An 18,883-nucleotide genomic window follows, 5' to 3' on the forward strand; every position below is an offset into this window, starting at 1 on the left:
CGTCTCACAACTCCATGAGCCTTCACTGCCTGTTAACAGGGATAACGTCACTTCTTTACCATTTACCTAAGGTTTCTTTGTTTTATGCAGTATCAGACTCGCATGAGTCCTTTTTCTTAAGTTATAGAATTTGTTTGGAAGGAGATTAAGAAGTGAATACGAGTGCATGCAGTGGAGTCGCGCTCTTCCACTTGTTGACAAGTTTATCACCGGAATCTCGCGACAGAATTTGATGAAATTTATTACTGGTAATAGTGGCTAGTGATCGACTATCAGGGCTAATTTTGGTTCGTACTGATGTTATATAACCAATAATTTAAACGAGATTAATGTCTAAATTTCTAGACTTCATGAAACAGAAGAATCTCATCATATATGAAAATTTGACGTATCTTGTCAAACGCTTAATGTTTTTATTTGAAATAATTCTCGATAAGGTGAAAATTTAACGAAATTACTGTACAGTGTCATACTTTGCATAGATAAATAAGATCTAAAAGTGTGTGACGATGGTACATTGGTACATATATTATGTGTCTGTGCTTTATCCATTGTCCTGGTTTATCTAAAAAACCGTCCTGTTTATTTTTTAAAACATAGGCTTTCGGAGACTGGATTCTGTCTTCGTCTTCAGGTAAAACCTATTTAGTTGGGAACAATCGATAGAGGGAGATATGTACTAGCTCTATCGAAAGGGCCCAATACAGCAGTTTTCACCTGAAGATGGAGACAGAATACAGTCTCCGAAACATTGCGTTTTGAAAAATAAACAAGACAGTTCTAGATAAAGACAAGACGATGGATAATGTCCAAAAACATAATATTTGTACCTTATATAGACAGTTTTCAGCAGCGGGACTGATTATCCTATCAAGAATAGATTCGTATCTTAAGAAAACGAATATCCGACCTAATGCTTTACGAAAAATCTTAAAGAATGCATTTGGAATGTGTCTTAGAATACGCATTTTCATTCTGTTAATTTGAGTATCAAGTTTCCACTGTATGGAGAAGGATTTACATAGATATGTTGGTTTAGATTACCCCACTCTCTCTTGGCTTTTCACCCGCGGTCCGGTCAGGAAGTCATTCCACCGGCCTTCATTTCTGTAGCCGGGCCCTCAGTGTCAGTACCAGCAGAGCACTCCACCGAACATACCACTAACATCCAGACTAGTTGCTGATCACTGGATATGCTTCACCGGTCTTTCTCGCTCTATATACGGTTCTGAGAATTGCACGCATCGATGCAGAAATTAGGCTTCTGTGTGAGTTAATCTCAACATGTTTTCTCTGTGCAACTCCAGTTCTGAAAAAGTACGTAATTATAGACACTGGTTACAATCACAGCAAACCTGAGGCTGCTACGTGGTCCAGAATAAGGCCATATTATATAAGATTTGAGGTCTCCACTGCGGTGACTATGAAGAATGCCGTCTTCTTGGATGTGGCACCGGTAGATCTTGTGTAAACCGATGTATCGGAGGAGCATATCGTCTCCATCTTCAGGTTAGAAAAATTCGCGAGCGAGGAACGAGCATGATCGGTGGAAGCACTAGGATGACAAAGGGGATGTCAACCAAGTAGCCCCCTTTACCCCCGGGCGAAAGAAGCGCCGGTACACATTATATAGGAGTCTGGGTGGGCCCCAGAGTCGGTCTAGACGCCACGGAGATCAGAAAATTTTTGACTCTGCCGGGTCTCCAACTCCGACCCCTCGGTCGTCCAGCCCGTAGCCAGTCGCTATACCAACTGTGCTATCTCGGCTTCTTATTGTTCTAATGAAAGCAGTTTAAGAACTGACCTCAATATAAGTATACTATTTTTTTATTGCTAGTGCGGTGGTAGTAAGTCCCTTGCACTGCGGCCACTTCTGGCCTACTGTACCAGCCCAAGATGATAGGTGAGGGTGATTGTGGAGCAGTTGGTGGAATGAAGATTGGCAAGGGAAACCGAAGTGCTCGGAGAAAACCTGCCCCAGTGACACTTTGTCCCACCACAAATCCCACTTGACCAGACCCGGGATCGAACCCGGGCCGCCGCGCTGGGAAGCCAGCGACTAACCGCTTGAGCTATGGCGCGGCCTCAATATAAGTAACACTTGACGGAAATTTTAGACAAGCCAGAAAGCAGATCTGAAAATATTGTATCAGACGCTGTAACTAGAATATTTCCCGCTATATTTAATTTATAAGTATAGCAATATAATTATAAAATAATCAAACTCACATCTACTGAGATAATTTCATTTATGCAGTCATAAAATTAAAAATTGTTAAGAAGCGGGCATAATGCGAGCCACAATAATGGATTTTATTTAATATAAATGTATATCATATGGTCAAAATTCGTGATAACGATTGAAGACTCTATGTGAAAATTTATGTAAAAATATACAATATGTACTTCTGTTGTAACGTTTAGTGTGCATTTATGCTAATCATGATATGTACTCCAGTGATTCCTAATCCATGAATCGAGATTTTGACAAGTGAGCTCCGAGAAGTTCGAGAAAATAATATTACTAAAAAAAATGCACTTGCATAAAGTTTTAACATTTGAGACTCTAACATCACTTAACTTTGTTTTACGAAAATTTTATATTCTAGGTCCCTGAAAATAGGGGCGACATGTTCCTCTGAAACGTCGGTGACTTTCTAAGGACTATACTGCGTTACAGCTCAGAAGATAGGAACTAGAGCTAGCACTGCACAATTTTTAGCCTACTTTCCTTATTTTGAAAAAAAAAATAGAAGTAAGCTTATGAGATCACCTTCCTGTCTGGGTGCCTGCGTGTCTGCAGCATGTGAATCCCCCTACTAACTTTTCAATGCATAAACCAGTTTTCATGAAGCCTGGTATGTCTGTCATGGCAACTAACCCCATTTCAACGGCATAGTTTACGAATCACATCGGTAATACCAACATTACTGCCTCTCATATTGTTGCGTTATAACTGTAATGTTATTTATATGCCTGAACCGATCGTCATGAGAACTGGCACAAATGTCATGCCATTTGATCGAGTTTCAGTGGCCCAATTGATAAATCCCCCACCTGTAACAGCAATATTACATCCTTTCAAATGGCGAAGGAAACATATTAATATTCAATGTTATATTTTAGCGTCCTGTTGCACTGATTTAAGTTCATGATTTGTTTATTCCGTCTTGCAGTGCATACACTTATCTATCTTCTTCTCTCACTTTCACTACATGTTTCGGCATAAGAATGCCATCTTCAGGTGCTACTCAATTCACGTCAAACTAGTACATTGTATGCCTTGTCTTCACTTTAAAATAACTAAAATATATGTCCATCATATATATTGACAAATGTCAATCGTAAAAATATTAAAACTGTTCAGGGTTCCCGATCGCTACGTCGTATCTTATTACGGCAGTCCTGTTCATCCTACTCTGTTGGAGCTCTTCTTCCCTATCGTGTATATTGTGGTGTTTCTGTTGCGTCTTGTTCTCGCGACTGCGTGCGTTATATATTAATATTCTTTCAACACCTGAACCCATATTCATGAAACTTGGTATATATGACTCTGAGCCCATAACAACAGTGCACTTCATAATCATTTCCATCAGTAATACCAACATTACAGGCATTCAAATTTCTTAGGCAAACCCGTAGTATTGCTTGAATGCCTTCACCCCTTCGATTTGTAATACCAAATATTTTTTTTTTTCAAATTTATTGCGGCAATGGCAGTAATGTTACTTACAGGCGTGAACCATTCGTCATGGGTCATACCTCAGCCCATCTTAACAGTACACTTCATAATTCCTATACATCTGTAATACCAACATTACAAATATTGACACAGATGAGGCAAAATAATATTGCCTGAACGCCTGCACTTATCTTCATGAAACTTGGTAAGTGTATCCTGCTACATGAAGGCATCTCAGCGATGTACGTCACAAATCCCTCACAACCGTAATACCAACATTGCAGCCTCTCAAATTTCTGGGACAAAACATTAATATTGCTTGAACGCCTGTACTAGTCTTCATGAAACTTGATCTATATATCATGCCACCTGAAGCCACCTGAGTGGCGTACATTGTAATTCCATATCATCAGTAATACACTCAAGGTAACATCTCAAACTGTTGAGGTAATACACTTTTTATTGCTAGTGGGGTGGGACTAAGTCCCTTGTACTGCGGCCACTTCTGGCCTATTGTACCCTTAATAATACTCAAATGCCAGAACCAATCGTCATGAGGCTTTGTATGGATATCATGCCAGGTTAGGTTAGGTTAGTTAGGTTAGAGAACATATTACAGTTGGCTGCAAGATTTATTTCTTGTAAGAAAATGGAAAACATATATAAATAAACATAAAGTACCATTGTTCATTGCTTTTATGATAAGTGTTCCGTTAGACCGCATGCTATAGTGTAAAATTTCAGGTAGACCGTATGTCAAATTAGAAAAGTTCAGGTAGATCGCATGATAAATTAGAAAAGTTCAGGTATACGGCACGATAAATTAGGAGAGTTCTGGTAGATGGCACGCTAAATTAGAAAAGTTCAGGTAGACGGCACGATAAATTAGGAGAGTTCTGGTAGATGGCACGCTAAATTATAAAAGTTCAGGTAGATCGCAAACAAAAATTAGAAACGAGAAGAAAGCAGCCTTCTGGTCGCCGCCGTGAAAACCTCAAATCTTACAAAAATTAGAGAAGTTCAGGTAGACCGCAGGCTAAAGTAGCACCGATGGACTTCTTAATACTGTGTACGGAGGCATTCGCTGTTTATTCTGAGAACCATAAGAAACACCACGCATATTTGTAAACGAAATATGTTATCTATTTAGGAGTAATTAATATGAGAAGTGGGGAATGTATTTTGCTGCGGAGTGTATTTGAAGGTGAGCAGAGTTGTCTAAAGGAGAAGAAAGGGGGCGAAAGGGAGAGCAGGCCTCTCATCTGTAGCAAGAAGCAGCTCGATTTGCTACAACCACTACTCTGTATCGATTATCCGTCCCTCCCACTCCCGCCTTCATCTTCCAGACACAACTGCTTCTGCATGCGCTCTACAGGAGCACTCCAAAATAATGAGCCTGGACATTAAAACGCATATGCACGTTTCATCCCATAAGATGGACTAGCGTCTGCATTTTAATAGTGACGACACCCAAATGTTTAATAATGCCTTCTTGCAGTTTTTTTTCTTTTTTTCCCGTGGCACTACAGCCCTAGTGGGCCTAGGCCTACCTCCATGAACTTCTCCGTTCACTTCGGTTTTTCTTGATCTTACACATTCGGTAGGACTACTTGGGTGGGTGATCAGCTCGTCGCAAGGCCTCTACCTGTAGACAAACACAGAAAAACGCACACACACAAACTAAACATCCATGCCCTGAGTGGGATTCGAACCCACGATCCCGGCTTCCGAGAGAGCCAAGCCAGTATATGCCTTAGACCGCTCGGCTACCGTGACCGGCTTCCTGCAGGTTACGTGTCTATATTTTCCGCCTATGAAAGGGAAAGTAGAAGGACACGCGGCAGCGTAGTTGGTTGAGGCACTGTGCTAAAAGGAGGAAGGTCGCGGGATCGAGTCCCGATGAGGCGGATTTTTTCAATTGACCTAATCCTTCCAGACGCACTGTGGCCCTGGGGTCGACTAAGCCTCTAACAGAAATGAGTACCTGAAATATTCCTGCGGGTAAAGGGCGGCCGGCGCGTAATGCTGACAACCTTACCGCCGTCTGTGAGCCGATTGTCTAGAAAATGTGGGAACCTCAATTCCCACAACTCTGTGGGCCTCCATGGCCTCTTAAGGGGAGAGGTTTATGTAAGGGAAAGTAACAAAAGAATTGTGAAAGTTACGTCTTTATGAGATTTATTTTTAACGAAGTATTATCATTATAAATAGATTAAGGATGATAATGTCGATGGGACATGTAGCACGCATCCAGGCGAAAACAAAACATGAATAGAAAGCGCTACTTCTGGATCTAAATATAGATCGGAGAATAATATTAAAATGTATCGTAAAAGCTAAGATATTAGAGCATAGACTGGATTCATGTGGCTCACGATGCGGTCTAGTGACAGAAGAATACAGAAACGCAGGAGGATAAGAATGGAGCATGTCATAGTGATTTGTGAAGTGAATAGATTAACTGTAATTGATTGTGATTAAGAGAGATTGTAAAATGAGTGTTAATAAATCCAGTGATCAAATCTAGAACCCGTTACTATTCGTCACGGAACCCAGAACACGTGACAATATATTGAAACGTGGATAATATAAAATTGTATTACATAAATTGGACATGAAGTAATAAAAATATAAAGCTATCCCTGTAAGAGGACATGGAGGCCCAAATGATTTTGAAACTTCGAGGCTCCCAAATTTTCTAGGCAGTCGCCTCACAGATGGCGGTGAATTTGTTTGCCGCCCTTTACCCTCAAGGAAGATTCCTGGTACTTATTTCGTTTAGAGGCTGAGTCAATCCCAGGGTCATAGTGCGGCTAGATGAATTAGGTCAATTGAAAAGTACAATGAACTCAATGGGATTTTTACTGTAGAAATAACCACCCTCAAGATAACACGATATCATACCCAAAACGAGCCCAGTATGTAACTTCACTGCCATGAAAACCTCAGATTCCAGAATGTAGACAGGCCTTCGTTTGGCGACCCGCCTGCCGTCCAAGTTTTCCACTTTCCTTGAAGTTCATAGGACCGGCGGCAATTGATTGGAGGGTCACTTCCAGATAGTGTCAGGCGCATTTGAAACGTCAGCTTCCTAACAACATAACATCAAGTAGATTAGTTCTGTATAAAGCTCAGCCAGCCAAGAGACTTGTCGTTCCCTTGGGACTATAAGCAGCGCGAAAAATGTCGGTTAGTTTGATTGTGGCGTGGTCTCCTATACATGCTGCAGTTGCCTACAATAACATTGACGAACGTGGGCGTTTTGTTCTCCAGTGAATACAAAAATGGCGTGACAATGTGGCTGCTATCAGTGCTTCTCTAAATACAAAACAAGAAAAAAGAAAACAGTTTTATAGACGAATATATGCCTTTAAACCGGGTTAATAACCAGATATGTTTATATTCCATAACACGTGACTTAGAGGGTTGAACGTCCTACTAAAATTTTAACTGATTTTAAATTACAGAATGTTATAAGGCACAATTAAAACTTTGCTTTAAATCCGAGGGAGAATTCTTATATACTCCGTCTCATAACTATTCACATTCTAGAATTCAATCATTAAGGTAAAGTAAAAAAGTAAAGCTATCCCTCTAACAGGACGTGGAGACCCATAGGTTTGTGAGATGTTGAGGCTCCCACATTTTCTAGACAATCGGCTCACAGATGGCGGTAAGGTTGTAAGCTTTACACTCCGGCTGCCCTTTACCCCCAAGAATAATCCTGGTACTCATTTCTGTTAGAGACTGAGTCGACCCCAGGGCCATAGTGAGGCTGGAAGGATTAGGTAAACTGAAAAATCCAGCTCATCAGGATTCGATCCCGAGGCCTTCCGGTTTGTAGTATAGTGCCTCAACCAACTACGCTACCGCGTGTCCCCCAATCATTAAGGCATATAACTAGTTAAGCAACTGTATAGAAAAAAGCCCCTTAGGATTTAAGAATTAGAATGGAATTTATTTTTTTTATAAGCCCCGTTTTTTAACTGTGGCTCTCTAGGGAAGTAGGAAATCCCATTAACCCAGTAATTAAGATTGTTTTTAAAATGCAACCTTGTGTGGACATGATTCCGTCCTCCATTACTGCCTTCCTTTCGGACGCGAATCATTGAAAGGATTAAAGCATAGTCACGGATCGCCTCTTGTCTCTGGCTCCAGCTAAAAGGATCACTGTCATTATAATCATCACCGCAAAACAGTAACTCGGCTCCTTGATCACGTCAGTTAGGAATCATGCAGAGGCAGTTAAAAACAATCCCAAGGGCAATATTACACTTACAACATCATACGTGTATTTCATAATAACCGTAAGAGCTTCTTGTCCTTCGACGCTTATCATCCTCAAATAACTAACTCCGTGGCCTGTAGTCCGCAAGCGAACTATACTGACCGAGCGACCGTCTCTTGTCGGCGAAGTTATTGCCAACTTTAGCGGATAGTGTCACGTGGTCAGAGCAACGGAACCTCTCGGCCGTTAATTTCGGTTTTCTAGACCGGAGCCGCTATTTCCTTGAAATAGCTCCTCAGCTATCGTCACGATGCTCAGTTGACCCTGTTCCAGACCCACTACTTCTCGGAAAATCTGGTAGCTCCGAGAATCGAACCCGGGACCTCTGAATCTGTAGCCAGGAACTCTGACCACTAGACCACAAAGGCGATCTCCTCAAATATCCTGATGTAAGTTTTCCATCATTTAGTACAACAGGATCCAAGACCGTATCAGGAAGTAACCCTACAGAACATTGGTGTTATGTTCATATGTTTCTTTTGAATTACAGTTTAACAAGATACACAGCGGCGTCTGCATGTGATATATACGTACAGAGCGTCGTAATTCGTTGGCCGCACAGACATTCTGAAGTTAAATTTTACTTGATTAATATGTCACGCCACTAAAACGTAGTACACATAGTTTCGTGCATCTTATCGAAACGTCCAGCATACACACGCACCATTCTCGGTCCCGAGTGGAAGGTACACTCAACAAAAACATTGTTTTCATATCCGATTAAAATCAAAGAACAAATCTTTTGCTAAATGTAGGTTACACTTTATCCACCATGAGAATCAAAAAGAATTTCCTAGTTCTTGTTTGTATGAAGAAATATTGCTACATGCAACGCGGTAATTGGTTAGGCAAGGAATTAAACCTAACCTGACCACACAAGAAGACATTTATTTAAATAAAATAAAATTGGTTTAAGTTTTTCTTTCCTAAGTGTCTTCACCTTCTAGTTTCACATAACGGAAGGCGAGCAAGTTTATGCTTTGCTCAAGTATTATCCTCCGTACAGAATTTTTATACATATAACACATACAGAGGTGAATATTTTTTCATTTATCAAGATCATAAAGATTAAATTTTTCTCAGAGTCACTGGGTTTCTTGATTTTGTCCATCGTCCAGTATTCTAGGAACTAGAAACTGGAAGTTGTGCTTCTCAAAAGTCCCTTTCCATGAGTTTCAGATATTTGTTTTGTTATTTACGTGGATGCCGAGCACAGAAATTTGAGAACCGTCATTCTAGCGAAATTAACCCATATGCATTTAGTAGAAGCTGGCAAATATAAAGCAAACAAAATGAATTATTGGTCAGAATTTCTCTTCTTTCTACTATGGATTTGAAATGTTACAGATATAGCTTATTCTTTAGACTGTACATGAAATGCATAATTATGTTGTAAATATCTCTCTCAGCAAGATATTTAACAAGGCGCGCATTCGCAATATCCTTCAGAAACTTCAATGAAATTTCTCCTGATCTTATACAGGAAATTTTAGAGTATTTTAACCACAATTATTCAGTTACCGTAATTGGTGCTTAATTAATTTGTGGGTCACCACTTAACGACTTAGTTGAAACCGCAAAAGTTATATAGTCTTAATGAGATGAGAAACTAATCATAAATCCTTAGTTGTTAAGGATCTTGAATGAAGCAGTAGTGGGAGTGTGCTACAGAGTTAGAGAGAAAAATTATCTCGTGGGGTAGCCAATAATCTGACCAGTATTCGAAAAATGCACCTCAGAGTAGAGGTCTAGAATATTACGGTAACGTCACTACTTACTTCTGTGCTTTGTTTACGTATTGATATCTGATAATCAAATGCTCCTTAAATTAATTCATATTGTCACCTATTATGTGTGATTATAGACGGGGTTTGGATCGGTGGATAGATTTATTGATCACTTAGAGGACGTAACTACAATTAACTATAGAATTCCACTTCCACACTTTACAGTTCACTAGAACACACAACCTAGTGCGTTCAGTCTGTTGTTCTAAGTTACCTGGTAACGGCTCCAATAATGGCTATATTTCTGCCTCCCGTTCAAGTCCTCTCTTCACAGACTCCCTTAAGGAACTGACTGGGTCTAACCTTGTCCGTTGATTATAACATCTCTGCACTCACCACATAGAAAACACAGCTCTTCTATTATTGCGTTCATGTCTGTTGCTGCGGGAACGTGTTTACCGCGCCTACCCCAAGAAAGGTTCCTGAGATATACGCCCATCTCGCGCTCGTTGCATAGCAAGGGTTCTACAACCTAAAATAATGATGAGGGAATTTCCTGTGTCGTTTCTGAATATACGAGTAAATCCGTATACTAGAGGTGCCTCTGAGGTTACATGTGCTCACTTCGTTGACCGCATGGAGCGCGAGACGGTCGCTAAGCCGTGTTACGGGATGTGCTTGGGGTCCGCTGTAATGGAACGGCAAACCATTACAGCTTGCAATTAAAGTATAATGACTTTTGAAAGCTCTGCGTGTTGCAGCACCACATCGGCGAGGTACCTCATGAAGTATTTTCCCTCTCCATTGTCATCATTCTCACTTCCTACCGAAGTTCATAGAGTAATGCTTATGACACTTCATATTCTGAAGGTTCCAGGTTAGAATCTGGGCCTATTTACGAGCAGTCCTGACTGGAGTACTTGTCATTTTGCTCAGTACCTCCAAGCGAATATTCAAACAGGGATTTAAAATAAATAACTTCTGTTTCTTTCCATAGGTGCTGTTTGTTTGCTTACTTTTAGTTTATTTGATGACGCTTTGAAAGGATGAAAGACTGCCTCTTGCCTACAGATCCAGAGGTCCCGGGTCCGATTCACGGCGCCACCAGTTTTTATGAGAAGTAGTGGGTCCACTGAAGCCTGTGAGGATAATTGAAGAGCTATATCAGTGAAATAGCGGTTCCGGTCTATAAAAACGAGATTAACGGCCGTGGGGATCCTTTGCACTGACCACGTGACAATCTCCATCCCCAAATGTTGGCACTAACTTCGTCGACAAGCGGCGTTCGCTCGGACTACAGGCCACGAAGTTTGTTTGCTTTGAAAGGATGAGAAAGGAAATGGTCGTGGCCTAATTTTAAGTCACTAATGTGGTATTTGTCTCGAGAGACAGAGGACAATCGTGGAATAATCAGGATGATTGTTGCCAGGACAGATTCGAAACGAACAGCTTACGAATATAAGTCAGAAGCACCTGAGACAACTTGGTCGGACATAATCGTCAATTTCGTTCGTACACTATACGTATTACTGATTAATTCAGCTGGAAGGGTTCATTAAATCAAGCAAAAACCAATTTATATGCCGGCATCGTTTCGCTTTTCGATATTTATCTCCATTTTCGATCCTTTCCTAACCTCATACCAGTGGGAAGGGCGCATTTCTTAAAGTATTGATGCCTCGAAAATTTGTTTCCTTCCCAGACAATTTCTTTTTCGATTTTATAGGTTTGCTTATTTCTGTAAATTACGTGCATATTCTTAAGTCACAAACCTTTACCCACATGAGGAACTGTTCCACGGGCAGAAGCCCCAAAATTGGAAAATTTTGGTCGACTGATGGTTTTTAAATTCGCAGCTGTATAGTATATATCTACAGAGTAAACACGATCCAAACTTGCAAACCCGTATAAGATTTTCGGTGTTCAGGACGGTTAGATGTTACAGATGTAGTCTGGTAGAAGGCTACAACTCGGAGGATAGTATTCTTCACTGGGGCTTATCTACGTTGCCGCTGATATCCGTTTCGGAATTAAATACGGTACGTAGTTGCATAGGCGCAGTTCGTGTTGTCCCACCTCTGCCTAGTTCCCACAACAGTGACACGTGGAGCTTTTCTTTCACGTCCCTTGACGCATTCTGGTTGCTTACGTCATAAATGTAGATGGAATGCGGCCTAGGTACTTGTATGTAGAATCGTACTTTCTGGAGTTCCTACATTCGCTTAAATGTTTGTTCTCATCTCGTGAGATGGTCTGCCGTATCACCTACAAGTTAATCCTTGAAAAATGATCTCATATGTATTGTAATGCCGTGTTGTTCAAAAGATCCCAGTTTTCGGAGGAATATATCGTCTTCTTCTTCTTCAGGTTTTAAGAGTGTTCTTGTTTCTGCTGTTTTTTACTTATCTTACTTTTCGACCCTGAAAATGGAGGCGATGTATTTCTCCGAAACGTCAGAACATCTCCGAAATACACGCGTTGTAAACAAGAAGACAGTAATATACATAGTAACAATTGTTGGAATTTCAAATTTAATTAATTTACCCATATTCACTCTTTACTGGACCAATTTAACTCTAGGTAGCGGGAGATTTGAACACTGAGAAACTTCGCATTTTGTATTTATTTATTTGCTTATGGGTTGTTTAACGATGCTTTCAGTAACTAAATTATATAATATTCACAAAATTTGTACTGAGCACTAAATATTATTCTACAGATAAAATGGAGCAAGATGAGATGAGCTGGAAAGTAGAAAGCATGATAAAAAAACTCCGTGGCCTGTAGTCCTAAAGCGAACTATACCGACCGAGCGACCGCCGCTTGTCGTCAAATTTAGTGCCAACTTTAGCGGAAAGAGGGTGTCGCGTGGCTAGCGCAACGGTTCCCCACGGCCGTTAATTTCGGTTTTCTAGCCCGGAGCCGCTATTTCCTTGGAATAGCTCCTCAATTATCATCACGAGGCTGAGTGGTCCCCGTTCCAGAACCACTACTTCTCAGAAAATCTGATAGCTTCGGGAATTGAACCCGGAACCTCTGGATCTGTAGCCAGGAACTCTGACCACTAGATCACAGGGGAGAGAGAAAAGAAATTCTCGGAATACCTGAAGGAAAAATACTATCTTCTATGATCCTACTCCGTTAGTCTGTTAGGCGTTTACCGACGCTACAGAGTAATATACTGCCTCCATCTTCAGGGTCGAACATTAAGCTGGGCAAGCAATCACACATCAAGCAGGAAGGTCGCGTCGGTAAATTTCGCAAGATTACATTGTTCCATACCCTACAAGATGATATTCTTCATAATCACTGGACGATAATCATAATTCAGACTGAAAGGAGCAGACCACTTTGAAGAAGTAATCGTTGATTGGAATATGATAATGAAATCTGTTTTGAAGAAGCAGCTGAGGAGAGAGTGGACTGGATTTAAATGGTTCGGAATTGGGGTCAGTGATGGGCTTTTGTGAATTTGGTAATGAACTTTCGGGGTCTATTAACGTATCCAATTTGTAGTAAAGAAATTTAGAAATTGAGTATAAATTTAGCAAGAACACACAAGGCAGGCATTTACCAGGGGGCAATGCCCCGCAACCCAATTAAAGAGACAAACTGCAGAGCCCAATAACAGGATATGGCACAAAAAAAAAAACCGCTGATTTCTACACTTCCCTATTACAATTATTGTAAATTTTTAATATTTGATATTGTCTGACAGATTACTACTAATGAATGAATGTAAAAAAAAGTAAAGTAAAGCTATCCCTGTACCAGGCCCTGAAGGCCAATAGGGTTATGAGACGTTGAGGGTCCCACATTATCTAGACAATCGGCTCAAAGATGGCTGTAAGGTTGTCAGCTTTACGCGCCGGCCGCGCTTTACTTCCCAGGAAAATTATTTAATTAATTCCTGGTACTCATTTCTGTTAGAGGCTGAGTGGACCCCAGGGGCATAGTGTAGCCGGAAGGATTAGGCCAATTGGAAAAAATCCAATGACCTCATCGGGACTTGAGCCCGCTACCTTCCGGCTTGTAGCATAGTGCCTCGACCAACTACGCTACCGCGTGCCCCATATATGACTGTTTTGAATTATTCATGTAATACTGCTAATGAAACTGTGAACATTTATTTTAGTAATCACTTTTATATCCCTGAAGATGGCTTGATGACCTAAACATAAGAGGTAATTTGATTATTTATTGATTAATTGACTTCTTGTATTCGACTTTGCTTTAACTGATTGGTTGTTTCATAGCTTCGTACGTCGTAACAGCGTCTTCAAAGTAAAGCCATTACTTTTATTCCTCGTGATATTTTACAAAACGAAATGTATGCTTTTTCAAGAATCATATATTATTATGTTCTTTGATGACCGCCGCTGTGGTCTAGTGGTCAGAGTTCCTGGCTACAGATCCAGAGGTCCCGGGTTTGACTCACGACGCTACCAGATTTTCTGAGAAGTAGTGGGTCTGGGACGGGGTCCCCTCAGCCTCGTGAGGATAACTGAGAAGCTATTTCAAGGAAATAGCGGCTCCGGTGTAGAAAGCTGAAATTAACGGCCTTGGGGATTCGTTGTGCTGACCACGCGACACCCTCTATCCGCTAAAGTTGGCACTAATTTCGGCGACAAGCGGCGGTCTCTCGGTCAGTATAGTTCGCTTGCGGACTACAGGCAACGGAGTTTGTTTATTTTTACGTTCTTGGATTCGTCGAAATTTCATATATACCTAGAAAGCTTTTTAAAACGTCATAACCTTTTTCTCGAAGCAAATATGTAATTTTAATAATATTTAAGGCATGTTAAATGCCGCTCAGAAGTTCCTATTGGAAAATACTTTTAGATAGAAGAGTTTGGATCTAGTAGGATACAGGTAGGAATAACTTTGCGAGATAATAAAGATATCAAGATCTACTGCAAGCTGATAATATAGTAGGCGCAGCAAAGAAATATAATTTACAAATGTCAAAATTTGATACAAGGTAGCAGACCATCACAAGTAACTCGTAGCATCCCTATACGGTCTATATTTACGACTAAGATTTGTCTTGGGCCGCGCCATAGCTCAAGCGGTTAGTAGCTGGCTTCCCACCACGGCGGCCCGGCTTCGATCCCTGGTCTGGTGAAGTGGGATTTGTGGTGGACAAAGTGGCACTGGGGCGGGTTTTCTCCGAGTACTTCGGTTTCCCCTGCCAATCTTCATTCCACCAATTGCTCCACAATCACTCTCACCTATCATCTGGGGCTGGTACAATAGGCCAGAAGCTGCCTCAGTACAAGGGAATTAGTTCCACCCCACTAGCAATAAAAGAAAAGATTTGTTTTCTCTCATTCAACCTTCAGCAGAGAGTCGGGAAGAAGATCACAGTATGACAGCAATGGAAAATACGCTGAATTCGGCTTTATAATAACCTACTTTTACGAAAAGGGAATATTGCTTAGTGCGTGGTATAGTAGTATACATATAACTGTCATTTCATGTAATTTCAAGTCATATTCCTTAAGTTACTTAATGAATGTTACTTTCAATCATTTTTTTTCGAAGTTTCAACGAGCATCTAACCATAATTTATGTAATTCTGAAACAAAGAGAAATGTGGGAAGACCCAGTATTAGATAGCAAGAAGGTTTATTGTTTTGGAGGCATGTAGTAGTATCTGTTAAATGTTGCAGTCCAATGGACTTCTAGAGGTGTTATTAATGAGCCCGGTACTACGGTCAATTGCTTGCCACGTCTACCCTTCTTCGATCGAGATGTGATGGACAACAATCAAGTTTTCTAACGGACAGTCATGGCTCAGGAGTTTCTAAAGCAAACAAGTCAACTTACAACTTATCACATATTAGTAACAAAGTTGTTATAGTACATACCGACAATAATAGAGACTGGACAAGTGAAGTACGTGTTATATCACAGATATATATTTTTCATCTCTGCTTCCGTCTTGAATGGAAGCACGAATAGTCAGAGATGATATGTTCGTACAAGTGAAGAGTTATTACTCCTCGGCAATGTTTCCAAGCACTTTTCGCTTACGTTAAACACTGATAGATATTAAATTGACATTTAATATTTAATTCATATACGTTAAGAAGCAATAACGCTGTGAGATAGAATCTAACCAGAAGTGCTCTATGGTTGCAACTGATTACTTGAGCAATAATAGGATTAAATTACATATATCGTTAGTGAAAGTGATAAAATTGTTCAGTGCAGTAATATAAGTGTCGTTATATTATCCTTAATTTGGTGGTAAAATTTAAAGCAAAGAACTTCAAAAGAAATAAGCCTTCGTTATTAGCCGAGGCCATCTTCCATTATAAAGACACTGACTGTGACAATTCTGTGAACTTAAAATCATCAAGCAATAAAAATATCAACAATGGCGTTTGCTGCAGCACGAATGATTCTAAAGGACAAAAGGCGGAAGACGTCGAAAGAGGATTTTGTACCAAGAAACAGAAGCAAGGTAAATAATTACATTTCTTGGATGCTAATCGTCTAATTTTGTATTGATATTTCATTTAGTTGTAATTTATTTTATTATTTTTCTAGTTGGTATGTCTCATTTATTGTTGTGAGGGATTTAATATTTCACAGATTTACACAGCAGTAGGTTAAATCAATTAGAGAATACAAATTAACTGTGATATTTGAAATTCTATAGTAACTGCAGGGATATTTTTCAATTAAAATTGTTATGAAGAAAGCAGTCTTCTGGGATGTGACACCATGTATATGTGGTGTTAACCGACGTTTCGGACGAACGTATCGCCTCCATCTTCAGGGTAAAAGGAAAAATATAAGAAATCCGCAAGCGAAAAGACCGTGAGAACCGGTACAAGCAGACTGGCGATACGTTCCTCCGAAACGTCGGTTAACACCACATATACACGTTGCCACATCCCAGAAGACTACTTTCTTCATAGTCACCTCCGTGAAAACCTCAAATCTTACATAAAGATTGTTAGTTTTACTCCAGATTTCAGTAAATAACTTCGGAAATCTTGTAATTATATCACTTTCGGGAAATTAAAATAGTACAGCACAAAGTCAACCTTTTATTTCCTTTCGGGTTTCAGATTTGCGGATTCTTTGTGTTAAGACCGAAAAAATATATGCAAGGGAGTAGCATGACGACATGCTTGACTGAGTAATCTACAAATTAGGGTATTTATTTTCTATGGAAATTCAGAAAGATTAGAAGCTTTAACACAATTTTTTGTGTGGAAAGAATCGTTTTCTGCGACCGAAAAACAAGATCTGCTAGTTCGTGATCTGGCTAAACTAATTGTGGTTTATACATTATGTCCAAAATAAAGAAAGAAGAAGAGCAGTGACAGCCTATAAACAATTATTCAGTTTTCTATCAAGAATGCATGATTCATAATTGGCAGTAAAATAACGAAACTTAGAGACGGTCTGGAGAAACGGGTGGGATACCTGGCTAATCTGACTGTATTCCTATATAATTAAGTAATTTGTTTAATCTAAATAATATAGAATTATTATACTAGAATAGAATTCTTTATTTTGTATAGCATTTCGAAGGGTTTTCTAGAGTTATGTATGGTAAATACATGTAATTTACTGAATCACAATATTTACAGAACACAGAACTCAACACTAAAATTATTAAACTTCAAATAAATATTTGTATTGTGTTACTGGAGTTATGTTCTTGATCTGAGAAGTGTTTATTTTTCAAATTCAAAATGTCCGCACTCTGAAGCAATTATAATCATATTCTTTAAATTAAAACTTTTTCTCAAAATCAGATTACCCCAGAACAACTGTAATCCAACTATTTAAATTCAAATCTTAACTCAGGTTCCGGAGAAATCCGGAGTATTTGAGACGTTATTCTCAAAATCTAAACACTGAATCAGGTCAGAGGACTATGGGACCATCTTAACAATGGTCTTTAAACTTTATCTCAAAACCCTGAGGAACTTGGAGTAATTCTGATACTATATATTACTTAAATTCAAACCTTCTCTTGTGACACAAAAATATTACAGCATTTGTAATAGTATTCATTCTTTATATTAAAACATTAACTCACAATTCAGAGACATCAATTTTAATATTATTCTCTACATTGGAAATTTTACTCAGGACCCTCGTACAGTTGAAGCAACTGGAAGTAATGTAATATTATCCTTTAAATTCAAACCTCAGTTCAGAACCCAGGGGACTGTACTGCAATTGTAATTCTGTTCATTGTTTACATTCAGATATTTACTGAGAATCCAGATGGCCTTGAAACAATTGTAACACTGTTCTCTAAACTCAAAACTGACTCAGATCAGAGAACACTGGAGCAATTGTAAAAATATTCTTTCAATTAAGAATCATCTTAGAATTTAGGTAATTTATAGCAACTCTAATAGCTTATTGACTCTTTAAAGACTGAATTTCGTCTAAAAAGTATATGCCCGCCAAACGTCTGATCAGACCTCATAGAAAGCACATCAGATCTCCACTTTTAGTGTATAATATGACACGTTCCACTGGTAAGGATCCATATCGGTAGTTCACTGATGATGGTCTTGTACGACCGAAACATGTATCAGGAATAAAAGGTCTAACTGTAAAACATTAAAAGCGAGTATATTTGTTGCGTGACGGTTAACCCAATTCCTGAATATATGTCCACAATAAAAAGATTATCAGGATAATGCTGGTAAAGGAAATGCGGTTTACACTTTCTCACGGGGAAATAATCCGAAAGAATGAAATAAGAAGTACAGTAATCCAATTCTTCTAATTGGTGTCCTGAAAAAGTGGTATAATAGTGAAGTTATTTCCGAAAACAAAAGTTTAAATGTAATATTGGTTATAAATACAATTGTAGTAACAAGTTCTTTTGACTGTTATAACGTGTATATCCATAGCTAGCAACGGATCTCTAAACACACTCCAGCAACACATGTGCAAGCAACAATAGGATCTCTGTTGCTAGGCAACGGGGCCACAAACACGCCCTCTCATAACAGAAGAGACGGTGTTTTCTATGTTGTCCGTCCCGCTGCTATACGAGCATAACGAGGTTCCCAGAATAACTGAGAATTCAGTGGTGAGTAGAAGGATGAGAATGGAGCGTGTCCTAGTGAATTGTGAAGTGATTAGATTAGCGATAGTGCTATAATTGATTGTGATTAATAGGGACTGTGAAATATGTTA

The 18,883-nt window shown here is 39.5% G+C and overlaps 1 protein-coding gene across 1 annotated transcript in view; it reads left to right on the forward strand.

Annotated features, from left to right (window-relative positions):
- Window positions 1–18,883, forward strand: part of LOC111873906 (neo-calmodulin) — a 238,457-nt gene that overhangs the window by 71,243 nt on the left and 148,331 nt on the right. Inside the window, exon 2 of the mRNA XM_023868984.2 lies at window positions 15,370–16,166. Within this exon, the coding sequence (XP_023724752.1) occupies window positions 16,080–16,166 (87 nt within the window). The 5' untranslated portion in view covers window positions 15,370–16,079. The remainder of the gene's footprint in view (window positions 1–15,369; window positions 16,167–18,883) is intronic.

Source organism: Cryptotermes secundus, unplaced genomic scaffold (assembly GCF_002891405.2).
Source record: "Cryptotermes secundus unplaced genomic scaffold, Csec_1.0 scaffold597, whole genome shotgun sequence".
Classification (NCBI taxonomy): Eukaryota; Metazoa; Arthropoda; class Insecta; order Blattodea; family Kalotermitidae; genus Cryptotermes; species Cryptotermes secundus.